Source organism: Glycine soja, chromosome 12 (genome assembly GCF_004193775.1).
Source record: "Glycine soja cultivar W05 chromosome 12, ASM419377v2, whole genome shotgun sequence".
Taxonomy (NCBI): Eukaryota; Viridiplantae; Streptophyta; class Magnoliopsida; order Fabales; family Fabaceae; genus Glycine; species Glycine soja.
Genome location: NC_041013.1, coordinates 22,650,890 through 22,669,780, shown reverse-complemented (window position 1 = coordinate 22,669,780; position 18,891 = coordinate 22,650,890). Strand labels below are relative to the sequence as shown.

At 36.2% G+C, this 18,891-nt stretch overlaps 1 protein-coding gene across 2 annotated transcripts; it reads left to right on the top strand.

Annotated features, from left to right (window-relative positions):
• Positions 1-597: 597 nt before the first annotated feature.
• LOC114378628 lies at positions 598-3,660 on the top strand. 2 transcript variants are annotated; one of them, XM_028337273.1, is made up of 3 exons: positions 598-732; positions 3,027-3,126; positions 3,285-3,660. In XM_028337273.1, exons 2-3 carry the CDS (start codon positions 3,051-3,053, stop codon positions 3,389-3,391), a joined length of 183 nt encoding a protein of 60 aa, XP_028193074.1. In that variant the 5' UTR covers positions 598-732; positions 3,027-3,050; the 3' UTR covers positions 3,392-3,660. The 2 variants fall into 2 exon arrangements, with proteins under 2 accessions (XP_028193074.1, XP_028193076.1); XM_028337275.1 differs by lacking the exon at positions 598-732 and adding an exon at positions 1,671-2,049.
• The last annotated feature ends 15,231 nt before the right edge of the window (positions 3,661-18,891 follow it).

The following is an 18,891-nucleotide window of genomic DNA, read 5'->3' as shown; positions in this document are numbered from 1 at the left end:
GTACTTATATAGATCGTTTGTCTGTTTAAAACAAAATAGTTTATGCACCCACAAAGCAAACTTGATTTTAAGGAAAGGACTTGAATAAATAATTAAAAAGACTAAAATTGCACAAAATCTAAACTAAAAGGATAAAAGTATAATTAAGTCTTTATAGTATAAGCAATTCTTGCATGAACACCACTAAAAAAAATTCAAGATAACATCAGTTAAAAATATTTTGTTATCCTTTTCCATGGTTATTTTAATTTATGTTATTGGATTGTGTAAGAGAATTCCTTTGATCTAGGTAGTCCAACTTAATAAAAATTACACTTGCTAAAAAGTGAATCAACTTCAACACAATTTTTTTTTAAACACATCAGCCCAACTTAATCAGGGTTATATATTATGGAATTAAAAAAGAAGTTTTTAATTTGAAAATTATAGGAGTGTCAAAAGAATCATAACATAGTTTTATATCTTAGTAAAAAAAATTTCTCCTTTAATTCTTTAATCCGTGTCCTTACAACATTAGTATTTGCCTAATATAAAAAAAAAATGAAGGGGAAGTGCATTTAATAAATGTGGAGAGTGTAATAGCAAAAGCCTATTGGTGTTACCTCAATTTAACATAAACGATGCGTTGTTCTCCAAAGAGGACGAAAGAGGAAAAAAAAACGCAGTGGGAAGTGGAACAAATACTCAACGCTGTTTCTGTATCTGTTGCAAATTGAAGGCAAAGGTTCCAAGGTACATTCTTTTTCCCCTTTTCTCTTTTCATGGAATGGTGGGGATGGTTTCAAACGATTCAAAATAAGATGGGGGTCTCGTAGATTTTGTCCTGTTAATTGGTTTTAATGTATTTTAATTTTGTTATTTCTTATTTTTCATCCAAATTTCGTGACATTTTTCTCGTATTTTCTTTTTTACTGGGGCTGAAAATTTGGAATTTGTTGTGCTTTGGCTATAGATGGTAGATTTCTCATCCTTCTAATTATGACGATTACATTTTTGTTTTGCTTTGAATTTCATTTGCAAGTGAAGGCAGAAGCTTACCTTCTTCCGCATTGTTCTGAAGATTTTATTGACTTTGTTACTTTGTATCCAAAGTAAGCCTTGGTAATAAAATGAGTTTTGGAGAAAATGAACTTCTAAGATAGTTCGTAGTGCTTCAGTGTTACTGTTTATGTACACTGTAAGACAGGATTCTTTTAGGGTTCAACTGTATGGCAACTAACACTTGCAGTTTGTAACTAAGTTTACGTTAATTAAGAGACCAATTTCAATTTATATAAACTGTTAATGTAGAAATTTTATACAGACATCCTATAAGATTTGACCACTTTACAATATCATCTTATTCATTAATATAATGTGACAATAAGGTAGATTTCTATTCTTAAAAGAATATATAATTGCAGGGGGTGGGGGAAGGATATATCCAGGTTTTTGGTAGCTAGGGTGCTAAGAACCACCTGCAGACTGGAGCATGTATTTCAAGCATGCCAAGCTTGGAATGTAGATTATGGAGGAGATAAACATCAAGCAGTTTTGTATGGAACCCCAGATATAATATGAGATATGAATATGATATGAACAAAGGGATACTGCAAATTTTATAAATTATAAGACAACACAATCTGGGGGATGGAAGAGGAAACATCATAACACTTGTTTTTTAATTGAAGGGTCTCTTAGGCAATACGGAATAGATGCTATAACTGGCTGGGACTAAATTCTGTCCTGCATAATGAGGCCAATAGCCACTTCTTACAACACTCAATCTGGGGGATCAACAAGAAATCAAATGACATGTGGAAAGTTACCTGGTTTGCTGTCATATGGAGTATTTGGCTTCATCGAAATGCTATATTGTATTTAAGGAGGAGCTGCTGGATGAGGAGAAGCTGTGGGACCTTATTAAAACAAGATCCTGGCTGTGGTTGAAATCAAAAGTGAAGAATTGCTGCTTTTCGTGGTATACTTGGTCAACAGACCCGATGTTATGTCTAAAAGAAATGGCACAATAAGCTACATGGAACTGCAACATAACAAATATATGGGAAGGTACAAGCGTGATTTCAGTTATTGGATCTCAAGGTTTTTTTTGCCTAATACAAGTAGGGAAGTAATATTATACATTTCTCTTGGTTTTTTGGGTTAGTTATGTTCCTATCACTTACACAGATAGTGTCTTAACATGTGTTGGTGGCTTTAGTTTATACACGGCTTCTGGTAGGGAAATATGGGATTAACACAGGCTGTTACTTGTTATTACTGTTTGTAGAAGTATCCTGTGAGGCTGAGTTATGGTGGGAATGAAACAGCTTAGGTGTCTTTCCTATTTGTAACTTGGTCAATCAAGTCCTCTTGTATTTGATAGGGTACCTCTTTTCTTTAATATATATTCTTTTTGGCTGATGAAAAAAATAATGAAAAAAAAATAAGACACGACACAATTATGGTACCATGCATAAAAATAGTATAAAATTAGCATGGAAGCACAAAGCTCAAAACAGAGAAGAGAGTCAATGTTTTTAAATTAGTTGATTAAATTTTTAATCATCTACCTAGTTATTGAATTTCTGTTTGTATTAGTATAAAATTCAAAAAAAGAATAAGTATAAAAATAGCAAAATGTAACTTAAAGTATCCCAAGTGTTAATGAAGTTTGTAACACAAGTATTTGTTTGACATGGGTAGAGACTAGAGACTATGTTAGTATCCATGTTTCCTAGACAGGGTCGGAGTTTGTTTCTTAGATTGCTGAAAAATTAGAAATCAGACAAGAAGGCTACTGTGTACAGTGATGAATTTGCAGTGTGAATGCTTTGAGATGTAACTGTTAGCTTTTTTGGTGACAAAGAAAATTCTATTTTGTTATTTGATTGTCTAAATTGAGAAAATAGAAATAAAATATGATTTAAACACTCTAAGTTGTTTGCTTGTGTCAAATGGGATGGGATTACTTAATCGACGGTTCAACAAATTATGCTAATTTCTCTTTTGCTAAGCTTGTTGTATTATCTTATCCTTCATTTCAGAGCAAAGTTTCTGGCCTATATACCATGGGAAGCAGAGGAGTAATTGCGGACAAGTGGTCCATGAGAATTCTTTGGGCATGTGCTATTGGAAGTGCCGTCAGTAAGTATTCTTGACCTTTTCTCAGCGATGTCTTCTTTCCCCAGATCTTGTTATCAAACTCAGTCTTGTAGTATGTCTCCAAGTATGTTCCTTTCCTCACAGAAAAATTCATTCAATTACAATCTTACTTTCTACTTTTGATAACTACAATTGTCTAGGCCTGTATATGGTTGCTGTAGAAAGGCAAGCACAGAATAGGCAGAGGATGCTGGCTGAAGAATTGAAAGCAATGGAGTCAGGGGAAAGCAACGGCAAAGATGGATGAACTGTGTTATGCTATAATTTTATGAAAAATATGTAGTATCAAATAGCAGATGCAGAGTTTCAGATTTTCTGAAACTTATGATGTAAAAGGTTTCTGTGTCCATCTTTTGTCCATTCGCTAACAGTACAATTTCTAAAGGTTTGAGCATTTTCCAGTGGGAAAATAATGTACTAGATTTTCATTTCAAATCTGTTACGGAAAGGATTGAAATGAGCTTTGCAACCTCATTTTTAACATTTTAGAAAATAAATTTGTTGAGTTACTTTTAAGTTGTACGTTCTTTCATGATTTTATTTTTTCCTACTGGAAATAGTTTCCCATGCTGTTGCTAGCATGTCGAAAAGCATGTGCCATCATACACACGGGTCTTGCATCAATTGCAGACTTGCAGTTAAGAGCTAGTGATGCCATATAGGTTACACATATTTTGAGCTGACTTGTTACGCGCTTGGTTTAACTTGTTTTGAAAAAATAATGACTTGTTTTGGCAGCTTTTTGAGAGAATTTTTAAAAATAAACAATTATTTTTTTAATATTTACTTTGCCAGAAGCTAGATATTCATCAAGTGTAAAAACACTAAAAAAAAATATCAATCACGAAAAATACAAGGAACTGGTTTTTGTTTTCCAGGTGAAAAGTGAATAAAATGGTTAATTGGAAGCAAATATTGTTGGGTTACCAAAAGGAATCTGGTATTTATCAGAAGTTTGTATAATGACACAATACTGGGGTAGAAAGACTAATGCACAAATTAAGGTTTTAAATTGTAGTCAAAGTTTTGTCATGATCCTTGATGTTGTGGGAAATTGCAGACAGATGCGACCATAATTACGGTCGTGGTGTGACTCTAAAAACCTGGACTATGTGACCGAAATTTTAGTCACAGATTGTTTTTTAAAACCTTGGCACAGATAAACCAAAAAGAAAGGATATTTATAATTTGTTACTACAGTATTGGCAGGATGTTAGATCCTCAATTTTGTGAGAATGGATGTATAAACCAGTAGAACATGTTAACTTCTAGCAGTTTGACGGTGGAGGTGACATACAATAGTTAGGTACTGCACCCAATAAATATTAGAGTTCTACAGACATGGTTCCAAACTTAAACCTTAACACTACTTTTCTTTTTATTTGGTGTCTATTCAAGTTTAACTACATAACATTTTAAAGGGGGGTTTCATTACAACTAAAGTGCATTATATACTTGGTCCATAATTGAATTTAATAGGACATTAATGTCTCCCACACTACTATTTGTACCATTGATAAATCGGTAATGGCAAAAGCTTTGCCATATGATCCAGTGACAATCTAAATTGGAATTCGGTTTGTCAAGGAAAGGAACCAAAAATATTCACCTCAACTTCAAAAAATCATACAAAATTCAACCTCATCAATGTGCCATTCACAGCTTGTTTTGTTTTCTTCTTTGACATCATTTTCTTTTGCACATTATCTTTCTTTTGGGATAGAAGAAGATCTTGGCATTTTTTCTGCTCTAAAACGGAGTGCTGGTGCTGAAGAAACTGAAGCAGACAGTCGAAGGAGGGTAACATGCCTACTTGAAAATCTATTTGCTGGTGATACTGCTCTTAGTGGTTGTAATTCAAAATGATCAGTGAACTCGCCATGCCTTCTAGTTCTCTTTGTTGCCCTTCCCCAGTAATCAATTGTGTCCCTTACAGGGCTCTGGAATTAATGCAGCCTTAAAGTTTGTTCCCATCTGAAACAAAAATAGGAAAGCTGTTACTGTATCAGACATGAAACAGACAAAATTCCTTTAGTATAATAAAAATTTACTGAATGTAACTCTTATGCAGTAACAAATATGTTAGTAGTATCGCATCTAAGTGAAGCCTCAGAGCAAGGTATATGCTATTATTCACATCACTTGGGACTTAAAATGAAAATAATGTCATGTAGTTAGACTTTATTCAAAGAAACTTGATCATTCAGAGAAAATTAACACTTCAAGTAATCATGTAGTCTTTATTCAGAAACTATGTCCTGAGGGAAAAAGATAATCATTTGTACATGATATCACCTGTGTAACAAGTGTGTAGAGTGGAAAAGTACTGTAGCTGCAGAGAAACTGTTCAGCGAACCTATCATGTTGAAAACAATAAGAGTTGAAAGGAATTGTTTTAACATCCTAGATAGTTAAGGACTTAAGGCTACAATGATTTCTGCATACCCCAAGATTAGCCTTAAATACATGAGGAGATTATTCCTGATAAAGCAAGAGTTGTAGCCAAACTGCCACTGCAGATGAAAAATTCATTTTGGTTGAATGCAGAAGGAACAGAAAAAACCAAATATTTATCATTCTTCCTGGGGTTCTTTATCTTGTTCTACGGAGTGACGAGGAAATATAGCGACACTCTTTCTAGCACTTTCTCTATGATTGATTGAAATTTATTGGAAATCAACAATTTTGGTGGGTCCTACTTCTAAATCAGGAGAGAGAATTATTAAATAAGATGTAATCCCTACCAAAATTTGTGATTTTCGATAAATTTCAGTCAATCATAGAGTGTCAAAGAAAGTGTAACTATCATTGACCAAAAAGTTCAAAAGTTGCAATACACACATAATGATAACTTACAAGTATAGTTGTACCTTATTTGATTTGATTACTCTTAAATATGATATCTTACTGTACATTTTTGGTTCAGTTGTTTTGAAAATACATTTATTTTATGCAATTTATATGATTTATGATTCAAGTAGAACTTGAAAATTTTATCTTTACTGAAAACTATAATTCTGTTTAAGATGGAGAAGGAAGTACCCAGGACCAAAAGAATGAAGCCAGTTCAAAGGCATTCTGCAAAGAAGAAATGGTTATTAAATGCATTCTTGATGGTAGAGTGCCTGTATATAGCACATGTATTTGGTCCCTGAGCTCACTTCTTCCAATTCATCTGATACACCATCTAGAGAGAGAGAGAGGAAGAGAGCTTGGAAGAACCAAAACTAGGCAACTCTTTCATGGCAATGGCTTGAGTTATAATTTGATTTTTGTTTTTTCCGTATTTTGTTAATGACTTGTGTTTCGTTTTATAGTTTGTAAGCAAGCCACTGAATCATTAAAGATTTTTTGATATGTAATTGTTTTTCATATCTTATATCCTTATTTTGTTTACCTTTACAATTTATGGAATTTTGATTTATTTTTATGCATGAATATATTTTGGAAAATTTTATTCATGCATATATATATAAAATCAAATGCATAATATTATGTTTCAATTATGAAATTATATATGAGAATCTTATTCGTAATTATATTTTATCTTGATCTTGAAATGCATAATATGATTTATTCTCATATGATTAAGTTTTATGTCTAAGTGATCTTTATAATTTTGATTAATTATGGATTAGCCACAACATATATATTTTGATTAAAATTATATATTAAGTTGTTTAAAGACCATATAAGGAACATAATTGTCCCGAATTCAAGAAATGGCTTGAGAAGAAAGGTAAATCAATCTCATTAGTATGTTATGAATCTAATATGGTTAGTGTTACTATTGACACCTGGTGGATTGATTTTGGATCTACTATCCATATTACAAATTCTTTACAGAGTATGCAAAACCTAAGGAAATCAGTGGGAAGTGAGCAAAGCATTTTATCAGGAAATAAGCTAGGCTCACCTGTGGAGGCTATTGGAACTTGCATTTTAACTTTAAGTAGTGACTTTATTTTAAAATTAGAAAAGACCTTTTATGTACCAAGTTTTTCTCGAAACTTGATTTCTGTCTCTAGACTCATACTTTTTGGATATTCCTTTAATTTTAAAGACACATCATTTGAGTTATTTTGTAATTCTGAATGTGTTGGAAATGGTATCTTGTTTGATGGTCTTTATCTTCTTGGTTTACAAAATTATGCCACTTATAGTTCAATGCATGTTCAAATTGGTATTAAAAGGTGTAATATTAATGAGAATTCCTCTATGTTATGGCACCGGAGATTAAAACATATCTCCATTGAGAGGATTAAAAGGTTAGTGAAAGATGGGGTACTTAATACTCTAGATTTTGTTGACTTTAATACTTGTGTGGACTGCATTAAGGGTAAGCAGACCAACATGTCTATGAAAGGTGCTAACAAGAGTTCAAGCATATTAGAAATAATTCATAATGATATTTGTTGTCCAGATATGGATTCACGTTGTCAGAAATATTTTATCACCTTTATAGATGATTATTCATCATATATGAATGTTTATTTGCTTCATAACAAAAATGAAGCATTGGATGCCTTCAAAATCTTTAAGGCTGAAGTTGAGAACCAATGTGGCAAGCAAATAAAAATAGTGAGATCAGATAGAGGTGGAGAATACTATGGCAGATATACTTAGAATGGACAAACACCTAGTTTTTTTGCAAAATTTTTTCAAGAACATGGGATTGTTGCCTAGTACACTATGCCTGGTTCTCCAAATCAGAATGGTGTGGCAGAAAAAAGGAACCGAACATTATTGGACATGGTACGGAGTATGCTTAGCAACTCCAATCTTCCTAAATCCTTGTGGGCTGAAGCACTAAAGACGACAGTGTATATATTAAATCGTGTTCCAACCAAGGTTGTCCCAAAGACACTTTTTGAGTTGTTTAAAGGTTGGAAACTGACTTTGAAACATATGCTCGTTTGGGGTTGTCCGTCTGAGGTGAGAATATATAACCCACAAGAGAAGAAACTTGACCCGAGGACTATTAGTGGGTATTTCATTGGATATGCCGAAAGGTCTAAAGGTTATAGGTTTTATTGTCCATATCATATGACTAGGATTGTGGAATCAAGAAATGTCATGAAGGATGAGATGAATTCCATGCAGAGTAACAGAGTTTGGAACCTTGTAAAGTTGCCTAATGGGGCAAAGGCCATTGGCTGTAAATGGGTCTTTAAGACCAAAAGAGATTCATTAGGCAATATTGAGAGATACAAGGTAAGACTCGTTGCTAAGGGATTTACTCAAAAAGAAGGAATTGACTACACAGAGACTTTTTCTCCTGTATGTAAGAAAGATTCTCTTCGTATTATCTTGGCATTAGTTGCTCATTTTGACCTTAAGTTGCAATAAATGGATGTGAAAACAATTTTTCTTAATGGTGATTTAGAGGAGGAGGTTTATATGAAGCAACCTGAAGGCTTCTCCTCTAATAGTGGTGAGCATTTGGTTTACAAGCTTAATAAATCTATATATGGTTTTAAAAAAAGCCTCCCGTTAGTGGTACCTTAAGTTTCATGGGATAATTTCTTCATTTGGTTTTGATAAAAAAAAACCCCATGGATCAATGCGTATACCACAAGATCAGTGGGAGTAAAATATGTTTTCTTGTTTTATATGTAGATGATATTTTACTTGCAGCCAATGATTGGGGTTTGCTACATGAGGTGAAACAATTTTTCTCTAAGAATTTTGACATGAAGGATATGGGTGATGCATCTTATGTCATCGTCATTAAGATTCATAGAGATAGACCTCGAGGTATTTTGGGTCTATCACAGGAAACCTATATTAATAAAATTCTAGAGAGATTTTGGATGAAAGATTGTTCACTAAGTGTTGTTTCCATTGTGAAGGGTGATAGGTTTAATTTGAACCAATGCCCAAAGAATGACTTTGAGAGGGAATTGATGAAAAACATTGCTTATGCTTCAGTTGTTAGAAGCCTCATGTATGCTCAAGTGTGCACAAGGCCTGACATTGTTTTTGCACTTGGAATGTTAGGAAGATATCAGAGTAATCCAGGTATTGACCATTGGAGAGTTGCTAAGAAAGTGATGAGGTACCTTCAGGGGACCAAAGATTACATGCCTATGTATAGACAGACAGAAAATCTAGATGTAATTGGTTATTGAGACTCAGACTTTGCTCACTATGTTGACTCTCACAAATCAACATCTGGGTACATTTTCATGATGGCTGGTGGAGCTATTTCACGGAGAAGTGTTAAGCAGACTTTGACTGCTACTTCTACCATGGAAGCTGAGTTTGTCTCTTGTTTTAAGGCTACATCACATGGTGTATGGCTTAAGAGTTTCATTTTTGGGCTGAAGATAGTTGATACTATTTCAAGGCCTTTGAGAATTTTTTGTGATAACTGAGCTGCTGTCTGTATGGTTAAGAATAAAAAAAGTGGAAGTCGAAGTAAGCACATCGACATTAAGTACTTAGCCATTAGAGAAATAGTAAAAGACAAGAAAGTGGTCATTGAGCATATAAGCACTGAGTTGATGATCGCCGATCCTTTAACTAAAGGCATGCCACCATTTAAATTTAAGGATCATGTAGAAAGAATGGGACTTGGTTCCACTTTATGATTGTATACATACTTGTTAAAATTGAAACTTTTATATTTAGATATTTTCTCATATTTAGGTGCACATTGATTTATTTGAGAAAAACTATGTTTTGGACTAAGAACATTGGGTTTATTCATTAAGTTTTATTACCACTTTAAGTATACTGCTTGGGAAATCGAGCATATTGTAATACATGGATGATATTACTCGTTATAAGAGGAACTATCACTATGATTCGTATATTCACTTCTTAAGAAGATTGAGCATTAACTTAATCATTGAGTCAAAATGTTTGGACCAAGTGGGAGAATGTAATAATTTTGGTCTAAACGTTTTGGAAAATGAAAAGCTCCATCAGTTTGGGAATTGAGAAGCCAAATTGAATGGCTACTAATGGGTGGTAATGACCACTAATGAGTGGTAATGGCTACTAAATGCATTTTTGATAGTAGAATGTCTATATATAGCACAAGTATTTGGTCCCTGAGCTCACCTCTTCCAATTCATCTGATACACCATCTAGAGGGAGAGAGTGAGAGATTGGAAGAACCAAAACAAGGAAACTTTTTCATGGCAATGGCTTGAGGTATAATTTTATTTTGTTTTTTTCGCATTTTGTTAATGACTTATGTTTCGTTTTGTAATTTGTAACATCACAGGTTAAAAATTTTAGTCTAACATATTAAACCAGAAAAGTTGATCACGAGGTGTCAACTTTTCTTCAAAGAAGTTATTTCAGCATTCTCCAATGCCAAGGTTGCAATAACATTTGTAGCTTTGTTCCAACTAAAAGAACAAGCTGCACAAGAACAACTAATAGAAATAAAATGACACAATTGAATAAAATATACCCATCCAAGAAATTCAAGACAAGGCAACATTTTAGATAACCATCTACTGTAATTTTCCTTACCATAGCACATTCATTTACTGCAATATATATAAACTTTGTATGCTACTGATTCATCAGGTTGTGCTGACATTACTGTTAACAATCAAGGAAAAGAAAAATGAAACTGATATATACAAATAAAAAGAAGGATAATTAAAAGAAAGGTAGGAAAAGACAAAGCTAACTTACAAAATTAGGAATGAAACCTATCCAGAAATAGAGATTTGATCCTATTATAGACCAAAGATGTAACACTATTAAATATTACTAATTATAAATCGATGTTTAATTGTATTTATCGTGTTATTTGACTATATTACTGACTTGAATGAGTTGAGGTATGGCTTGAATTAGTCATGTGTGATTTGATTGATGTGGATGTTGAGTTATGTGGAGTTTTGTTAAGCTAAGTTGAAATTATGAGATTTCAAATTTTACCTAAACCTATTTCAGTAAAATCGTGATCCTGAATTTCTTAACCGTTGGATCGTCTTCAAATTTTGGCTAAAGGTTCCTAAGACAATTATCCATAGTTTTACCGTTAGGATTTTGAAAATTGATTTCTTTCTTAGCACAAGAAGCGCGCTAAGTGAAATTCCAACTTGAGAGGGAATTGCGTGTTAGACAAGTGGCCTCATATATCTTAAGAAGGGGGGTTGGATTAAGATATTGCAAACTATTTCCCCAATTAAAATTCTATTTCAATTTCAATGCAAGTTACAAGTTCCCTTAAAAATGAATTCTTAAATAATGATTGAAATAGAACAATCTGAATATAAATGTAAAGCAATAATAAATAAACGAGTTTAAGGGAAGAGAAAGTGCAAACTCATATTTATACTGGTTCGGCCACACCCTTGTGCCTACGTCCAGTCCCCAAGCAACCCGCTTGAGAGTTCCATTATCTTGTAAAATCCTTTTACAAGTTCTGAACACACAAGGACAATCCTTCCTTTGTGTTCAGATTTCTTTACAACAAGAGACCCTCAGTCTCTCAATCCCCTTTGAGAATTTAGAAAGAAGAGAAGAATAAATCTCTCTTGAAAGAGATAGATTGTACAATCTGAGCACTCAATTAATTCCTTATTGAATTGCAAGTGTATTGGCCAAGGAATTCTTAAGAGGATGAAATGTTTTTACTCTTTGAGAGAATAAGACATTTTGTTATGAAAAATTATGAGCAAATTCGTGTTGCAAGTCACATATAAATAGACCTTTGGTGGCCATGTAAAAACCATTTGAAAAGATGTGACTCTTAGAAATAATTTTCTGAAAATCTCCTCTGGTAATCGATTACAGGATTTGTGTAATCGATTACAGGTTTTAAAATTTGAATTAAAACATTTATTACCTGCTGGTAATCGATTACCAATACTGTGTAATCGATTACACAATCTAAAATTTGAATTCAAATTTTAATAGCTGTTGTAAACCATTTTTGGCCACTGGTAATCGATTACATCCTCTGGTAATCGATTACTAGAGAGTAAATCTCTTGAAAAATACTTTTTAACCTAAATTTCTTGGCCAAACCTTTTTCTATTTCAATTAGGAATTCCCTTCCTAAAATACTAGTGATCATCTTGATGTTGTATCTTGTATTCTTGAATCATTGTCTTGAATTAAACTTCAGAAGCGCATTTGCATCAAATCATCATGATCATCATCAAAACATCAAAGTCATTTGCTTCTACAATCTCCCCCTTTTTAATGATGAAAATTTAAGTCTTGAAATCAAGATACAAACAATGTATATGCATAATATATTGCGTTCACTCCCCCTATGTTTTGGAATTGATGATCACTTGATTTCTAAGCTTCTATACCACCCCATTTCTCTCCCCCTTTGGCAACATCAAAAAGCCAAAGTTCGTGGGAATTAATAATATATAATATAATGAAGTGGACAAAGATTAATCATAAGTCATAACCAACCATGAGCAAATCAGAAATAAGTAGGGTAAGGTGGGAGACTTCTATCCTAGGTCAAGGTTATGGAAAAAAGTCAATGTTTGGCTCAAAAGGCTTGCAAATGGCAGAACATAATGTATATTGGTGCATTTGTTTGGCCAATGGCTCAGCAAGAAGGGAATGCCCAGATCATTTCCACGAAACGCATATTGTGATGATTATAAATTCATGCAAAATCAATCATAGCACTCATCCATGTGGAAACTCATATATAAGGCTTTGTGGCCACACAAACACTAAGGCTTAGGGTTTGTTTCCACATTCAGGCCAAACCAATGTTTCAACAATTTCTCTTTTATCAAGTCACACAAAACACCCGAGTCCATTTTGGCATTCGGGAAAGCCTTTCGTTGTTTTCACCCTCTAAGTGCACATTTCTGTTTTTTTCAAAAAAAACCTTTCGTGTTTTGATCTGCGAACTTTCCAAAGAAAACTGATGATTATTTCTTTTTTAAAAGCATGTTAGTTTTAGTTTTTTTTTTTTTTAGAAAAAGTTTGAATCCTAGGCAAAGTTATAACCCGAGATTACACTTATCAAAGGGACAAAGGGCGCGTGAAAGAAAAGAAACCATACACAAATCTTTTTTTGTTTAGGTTTTTCTTGTTTTAAACAAACCACCACAATGAAATAACATGACAACATACTGGAAGAGATAAAATAAAGACAAGTTCCATCACAATGAAATAACAAACAAAATATTGAAAGTGGTAAATAAAATAAAGACGAGTTCATAATTTTAAGAGATCCTGGTCGAGCGACTTAGTCTCCTCAAAGGAAGAAGTCCATCACATCGGCCATGTCATTGTCTTCCTGAGCTCCATCTTCATCTTCTGGGGCCTCTGCGGGCCCTGTCCCTACCTGAAAACTGGGCCTGTCTCCAAGCCATGCAATTGTGGCCCCGAACTGCTCAGGAGTAGGCCATGGGTAAGGACTGGGGTCCTGGCACTGCTGATGCAGGGTATACTGATAAAAGCTCTCTTTCAACTGCACTTGGCCCCTATGGTTGGCCGCCTGTTGGTCAGCCAAATGCTACATGTAGAGTTCCATCCCCTGCATGTGAGCAAAGATGGATTCTAGAGATGATGGCTGGTGTAAAGGTGGCGGTGGTACATTTATGGTTGGTTGCAGTTGTTGGTCCTGCCCCGGCTGCTGTGCCTACCTTGGCATGCAATACTTTTCAATGAAAGACCTGTTAATGGGAGGCCAGATGAGCTTTGTGGGCGTAACCGACACCCGAGAGAACTGGCAGAGACCTGTGATCAAGGCTGGTGTCGCAACCTACCCTTCGACGGGAGGGCGACGTGTGACTCGCGGGTGCGTGTTCCAAGAAAGGAATACACGCGAAGTCGCCACCAACGTTTATTTGAGGAAAACGTCGGAAAAATCGGAAAAGGTGTGGTCTACGAACTTTAAGTGAAAGGTTCGGAAGTTGTATTTACGCACGGGGAAGGTATTAGCACCCCACACGCCCGTCACAGGAGACGACAACCTTTAATCAAATGTGCAACTATGACTTCAATTTATGTTCTTCTCCCTTTTTACATTTTTATGTCTTTTTATGCCTTTTTATATTTTTATCTTTTTGTGGTCGACGATGGTGTTTCCCTTGATCCTACGTTTATCACTCGACTCGCTGCTCCTGAATGATAAAGGGCGCAGAATGACCATAATTTGTCTCTGCACGTTTATCACTCAACTCGCTGCTCCTGAATGACAAAGGGCGCAGAATTTGTCTCTGCGCGTTTATGACTAATCTTGCTGCTCCTGAATGACAAAGGGCGTAGAATTTGTCTCTACGCGTTTATTACTCAACTTGCTGCTCCTGAATGACAAAGGGCGCAGAATTTGTCTCTGCGCGTTTATCACTCAACTTGCGTGCAGATGAACGCATGTCATCGGGCCCGCCAACTCTGATGACAAAAGGCGCAGAAGACGATGTTAGTCTCTGCGTGCTATCATGCTTTGAGTCTTATAGATAGCAAAGGAAAGTTTTAAAAGTGCGGGACCAAATGGTTCCCGCATGTCATCGGGCCCGCCGCCTCTGGATGACAAAAGGCGCAGAAGATGACGTTAGTCTCTGTGTGCTATCATGCTTTGAGTCTTATAGATAACAAAAGAAAGTTTTAAAAGTGCGGGACCAAATGGTTCCCGCATGTCATCGGGCCCGTCGCCTCTGGATGACAAAAGGCACAGAAGACGATGTTAGTCTCTGTGTGCTATCATGCTTTGAGTCTTATAGATAGCCAAAGAAATTTTGGGACCAAATGGTTCCCGCATGTCATCGGGCCCGCCGCCTCTGGATGACAAAAGACGCAAAAGACGACGTTAGTCTCTACGTGCTATCATGCTTTGAGTCTTATAGATAGCAAAAGAAAGTTTGGGACCAAATGGTTCCCGCATGTCATCGGGCCCGCCGCCTTTGGATGACAAAAGGCGCAGAAGACGACGTTAGTCTTTGCGTGCTATCATGCTTTGAGTCTTATAGATATCAAAAGAAAGTTTGGGACCAAATTGTTCCTGCATGTCATCGGGCCCGCCGCCTCTGGATGACAAAAGGTGCAAAAGACGACGTTAGTCTCTGTGTGTTATCATGCTTTGAGTCTTATAGATAGCAAAAGAAAGTTTGAAATGGATAACCATCAGGTGTCTCCACATGTCACATGACCACAGGGTCAGTATGACAGAAATTGTGGGGTGGCCAACAAAAGCGAGGCTCTTGCTCCTACGTATCCTCAATGAGGAACTCAGACCTACGTAGTTCTGGATAACTTGTGAGACTAAAAATATTCTCGGTGTTTTCTTCACTAAAAATGCGAATATGCTTTAGTAAAGAGACAAAACTTCCAACTAATCAGAGCAACATATGCTTTTCGGATGAAAAACAATGTGTCTACCGGGGAAGGGGAGTATGCTGATGAAATCTTCTCATAACCATAAATGAGATTTTGGATGTTAGCATTTCGTTTATAAATGACCATTTAGAGGAAACACTAGGTTCAACAAAAATAGAAGAAAATCACTCAAAGTGTATCAATCTCACACAGGCAAGTGTTTCATCCAAATTCCGAACCATAGGTATGCCATGACTTGATTTTGCAAATTATTTCCTATCAAACCAAATATTACATGCGTGATCATGGATCAATAGGACTTTTCCTTGGGAATGGTGTTTTTTGGTGGGAACTATGGCTTTGAGTGTTTTTGGCCTTTTCCTTTTATGTTTTTGTTTAGTGTAAGGCGAACAAGTCACCGACACACAGGATTTTGGTCGGTAATCAAAGGGAGAGGATCACTTCAGGTCGTGGTTTCCTTTCTTTTTGTGCTTACTTGGTGACAACTCTGCATTTGTTCAGATGTCGTCTGATCCAAAGACCTTTCTGTATATTTCTTCTGTTTTCTTCTGATCTTTGATCGAGAATTTTCTTTCTTTTTTTGCTTTCTCCCACTCTTCAATTGGGAATTTCCTCTTTTCGTTTTCTCCCGCTCTTTTGATTGGGAATTTCCTTTCTTTTTTTTTCGTTTTCTTCTAAGGGCAAAGATTGACATTCTCACCTTGGGTCAAGGTTTATGGTAAATTGGGATTTTGGCTCAAGGCTTGTAGAACGGATGGACATGATATATGTCAGGGTTTGGTTCGGTTCAAGGATAAAAGGGGATGTCCCACATTATTTCCATGACACAAATGCAACAATGATGATTTGGAAATTTTATGCAAAACTAGTCGTGCATGCACCTATGTGGACACTCAAGTGTCGAAAAATTTTGGTCATGTGATGCTAGGGCTCATAATTCATTCTCTCTACTTTAGTCAACCCAGTGTTTCCAAAATATGTTCTTTTATCAATTTGTGCATTTATCCGAGTCTATTTTGGGTGTTCGAAAACTTTCACAACATTCATCCTTCAAGTGTATACACATTTTTCCAAAAACTGGTTATGATCAGTGAATTTTTTCAAAGAAAAGTTAGAAATTATCTCTTTTCACAAGCATGTTGTTTTTTTAGCTAGACAACTTTTTATTTTTATTTATTTTCTTTTTGTCTTCCTTCTTTTTCCTTTTTTTCCCTTGCTCTCTTTTCCTTTTCCTCTCCTTTTTTCTTTTTTAAGTTATTTATCATTTTTTCATTTCCTCTCTCTTCTTTCTTTTTTTCTTTTTTTCTCTCTGAAAAGGTCGTGCGGACGAGGGCACACACTACCTACTTACGTCTAACCACAAGGTGAACGACAAACAAACGAAAATGGTAAGTCGCAAAAAACGGTGACGAAATAACTGAGAGCCATAACGCCAAAAATTTCTAACAGAAACGAACAATAATGATAGTAACGTTAGTAACCATATGAACAAAAATAGAAAGTAGTAATGTCAACAGCAATATAGACAATAACAGAAAACGTCAATAGCAAACTAATCAAAAAACAGTAATTTCAAAAAAATGCGGTGACCTCGGTCACATGGCTCCGCTTCCTCCCAAGAAACCGAGCAAGTTCGTCATCTCTTCATCCATGCGGGCCTCCTCTGCATCGCCGGGAGCTCCTGCAGGCGCTTCCCCTGCCTGGGCCTCGGGCCAATTTCCGGGCCATGTGACCTCAGTCCTGAATTGATCTGGAGTAGGGCACGCAAAAGGAACGAAACCCTAGCCCTGCTGGCTGAGGTTGAGCTGGTAGAGACACTCGTGTATCTGCACCTGCCCCTGGTGGTTGGCCGCCTGTTGGCGAACCAAGTGTTGTAGATACCGTTCCATGCCTAATGACCCAGTGTGATCAGCCTGATGAGGTGGTGGCGGTGCGTCTACGGCCTGTGGTGCATCACCCTACGCCTGCCTAGGCGTGCAATACTTCTCAATAAAGGCCCGGGTGATCAGCGGTCGGATCATCTTACTAGGTGTGACGGGAACCCCGAATGACTGGCAGAGGCCCGTGATCAATGCTGGGAACCCCAGGGCCCTGTTAGACTTATCCGGGTCTAGAGGGTTCCTGGTGGGTGACATACCTGCAAATAAATAGATGGCGTCAGCAATCAACTGAGCCACATGGACGCTCATCTGTGTCAGGATGGCATACACCAGCTGACACTTCGGTAGAGGAAGGTCGGAGTTATGATGATATGAACCCTCATGGCACAAGGGCTGACTTAGGATCGTCTAGGATTAAACCTTGATGGAAAATGCGGAAATTGATTAAGGAAAGGATGGAAAATAAGGTGGTTAATTTCGTGGGTCTTAATAAGGTGGTTTCTGGCATAAAATGGATGAATGGGATGGTAAAACGTAGGTTAAGTGGTGGCTGGACAGAAATATAGAAATGGCAATAACGGAAGCTACAGGGCTCCAAATGAGGTGATTCCAAAACGAGGTGAAAGGTCTCGTTTTGAAATTCAATTTAGGCTCAAGAATCACTTAATTTGAGTGTGTAAAATGGGAGTTATGGTCACGAGATAATTTTGGGCAGAGGTGGATTTTCTGGAATTGTGGTTTGAAAGAACAAGGGTGGAGATGATAGGAAGGAAAGAATCACTCTTTCCAGCGAGGGCAACACACAAAGGTTGTGAAAGTCCTTTGATACAGCCAGGGTGTTCTTGAATCACTCAAGAATTTAGGAGAATCACTCTCACTAAGATAAAAGAGATAAACTCTAATTTTCTGAATAAAACTCAACTTGTGTTTATTGATAAAATGGTTCAGCTTATATAGAAGCTTTACAGCAGATTTTAGTAATGACCCACTAACCTAGAATTAAAATAACTTAATGCCATTAACCTAGGGAATTAAAACAAACTTAATGGCTGAGTGTAACTGAAATTGTTGGCAACCAAAAGTCACCCCCAACAGCCAACAAGTCAGCCACCATTTGGTCTCCCAAAAGGCTGATGCCTAGGTTGCCAATTGGGCCCTTATTACAACTTGAACTAAAGCCCTTTTAGTTGATTAACCCAAAACATATTTTTGGTCAGCCAACTTTACAAGGATTGGGCCATTATTTAGACAAACTAAACACTCTAAAATTGAAATAAAGTGGTGTCATTTAGTCCTCCATTTGGGCCATGATACAACTCACAACCTTGGACTTTTCTCCTTGAAACTTGGGCTTGTATTCAAATAGTATGGACAGCACTTGTTGAAGAGCTTCCTTGGCTTTCCTTGCTCTAGCCCTTGTCATAGGTCCTCCAAGTCCTTCAAGTGGATCCTTGCCCTTGCTCTTGGTCATGTCCTCATCATTCTCTCCCTCTTGAGAAGGATTTGTCCTCAAATCGGATTCTCTATCTGTATCAAAAAGAGATAAATCAGAGACATTGAAGGTGGAACTAACATT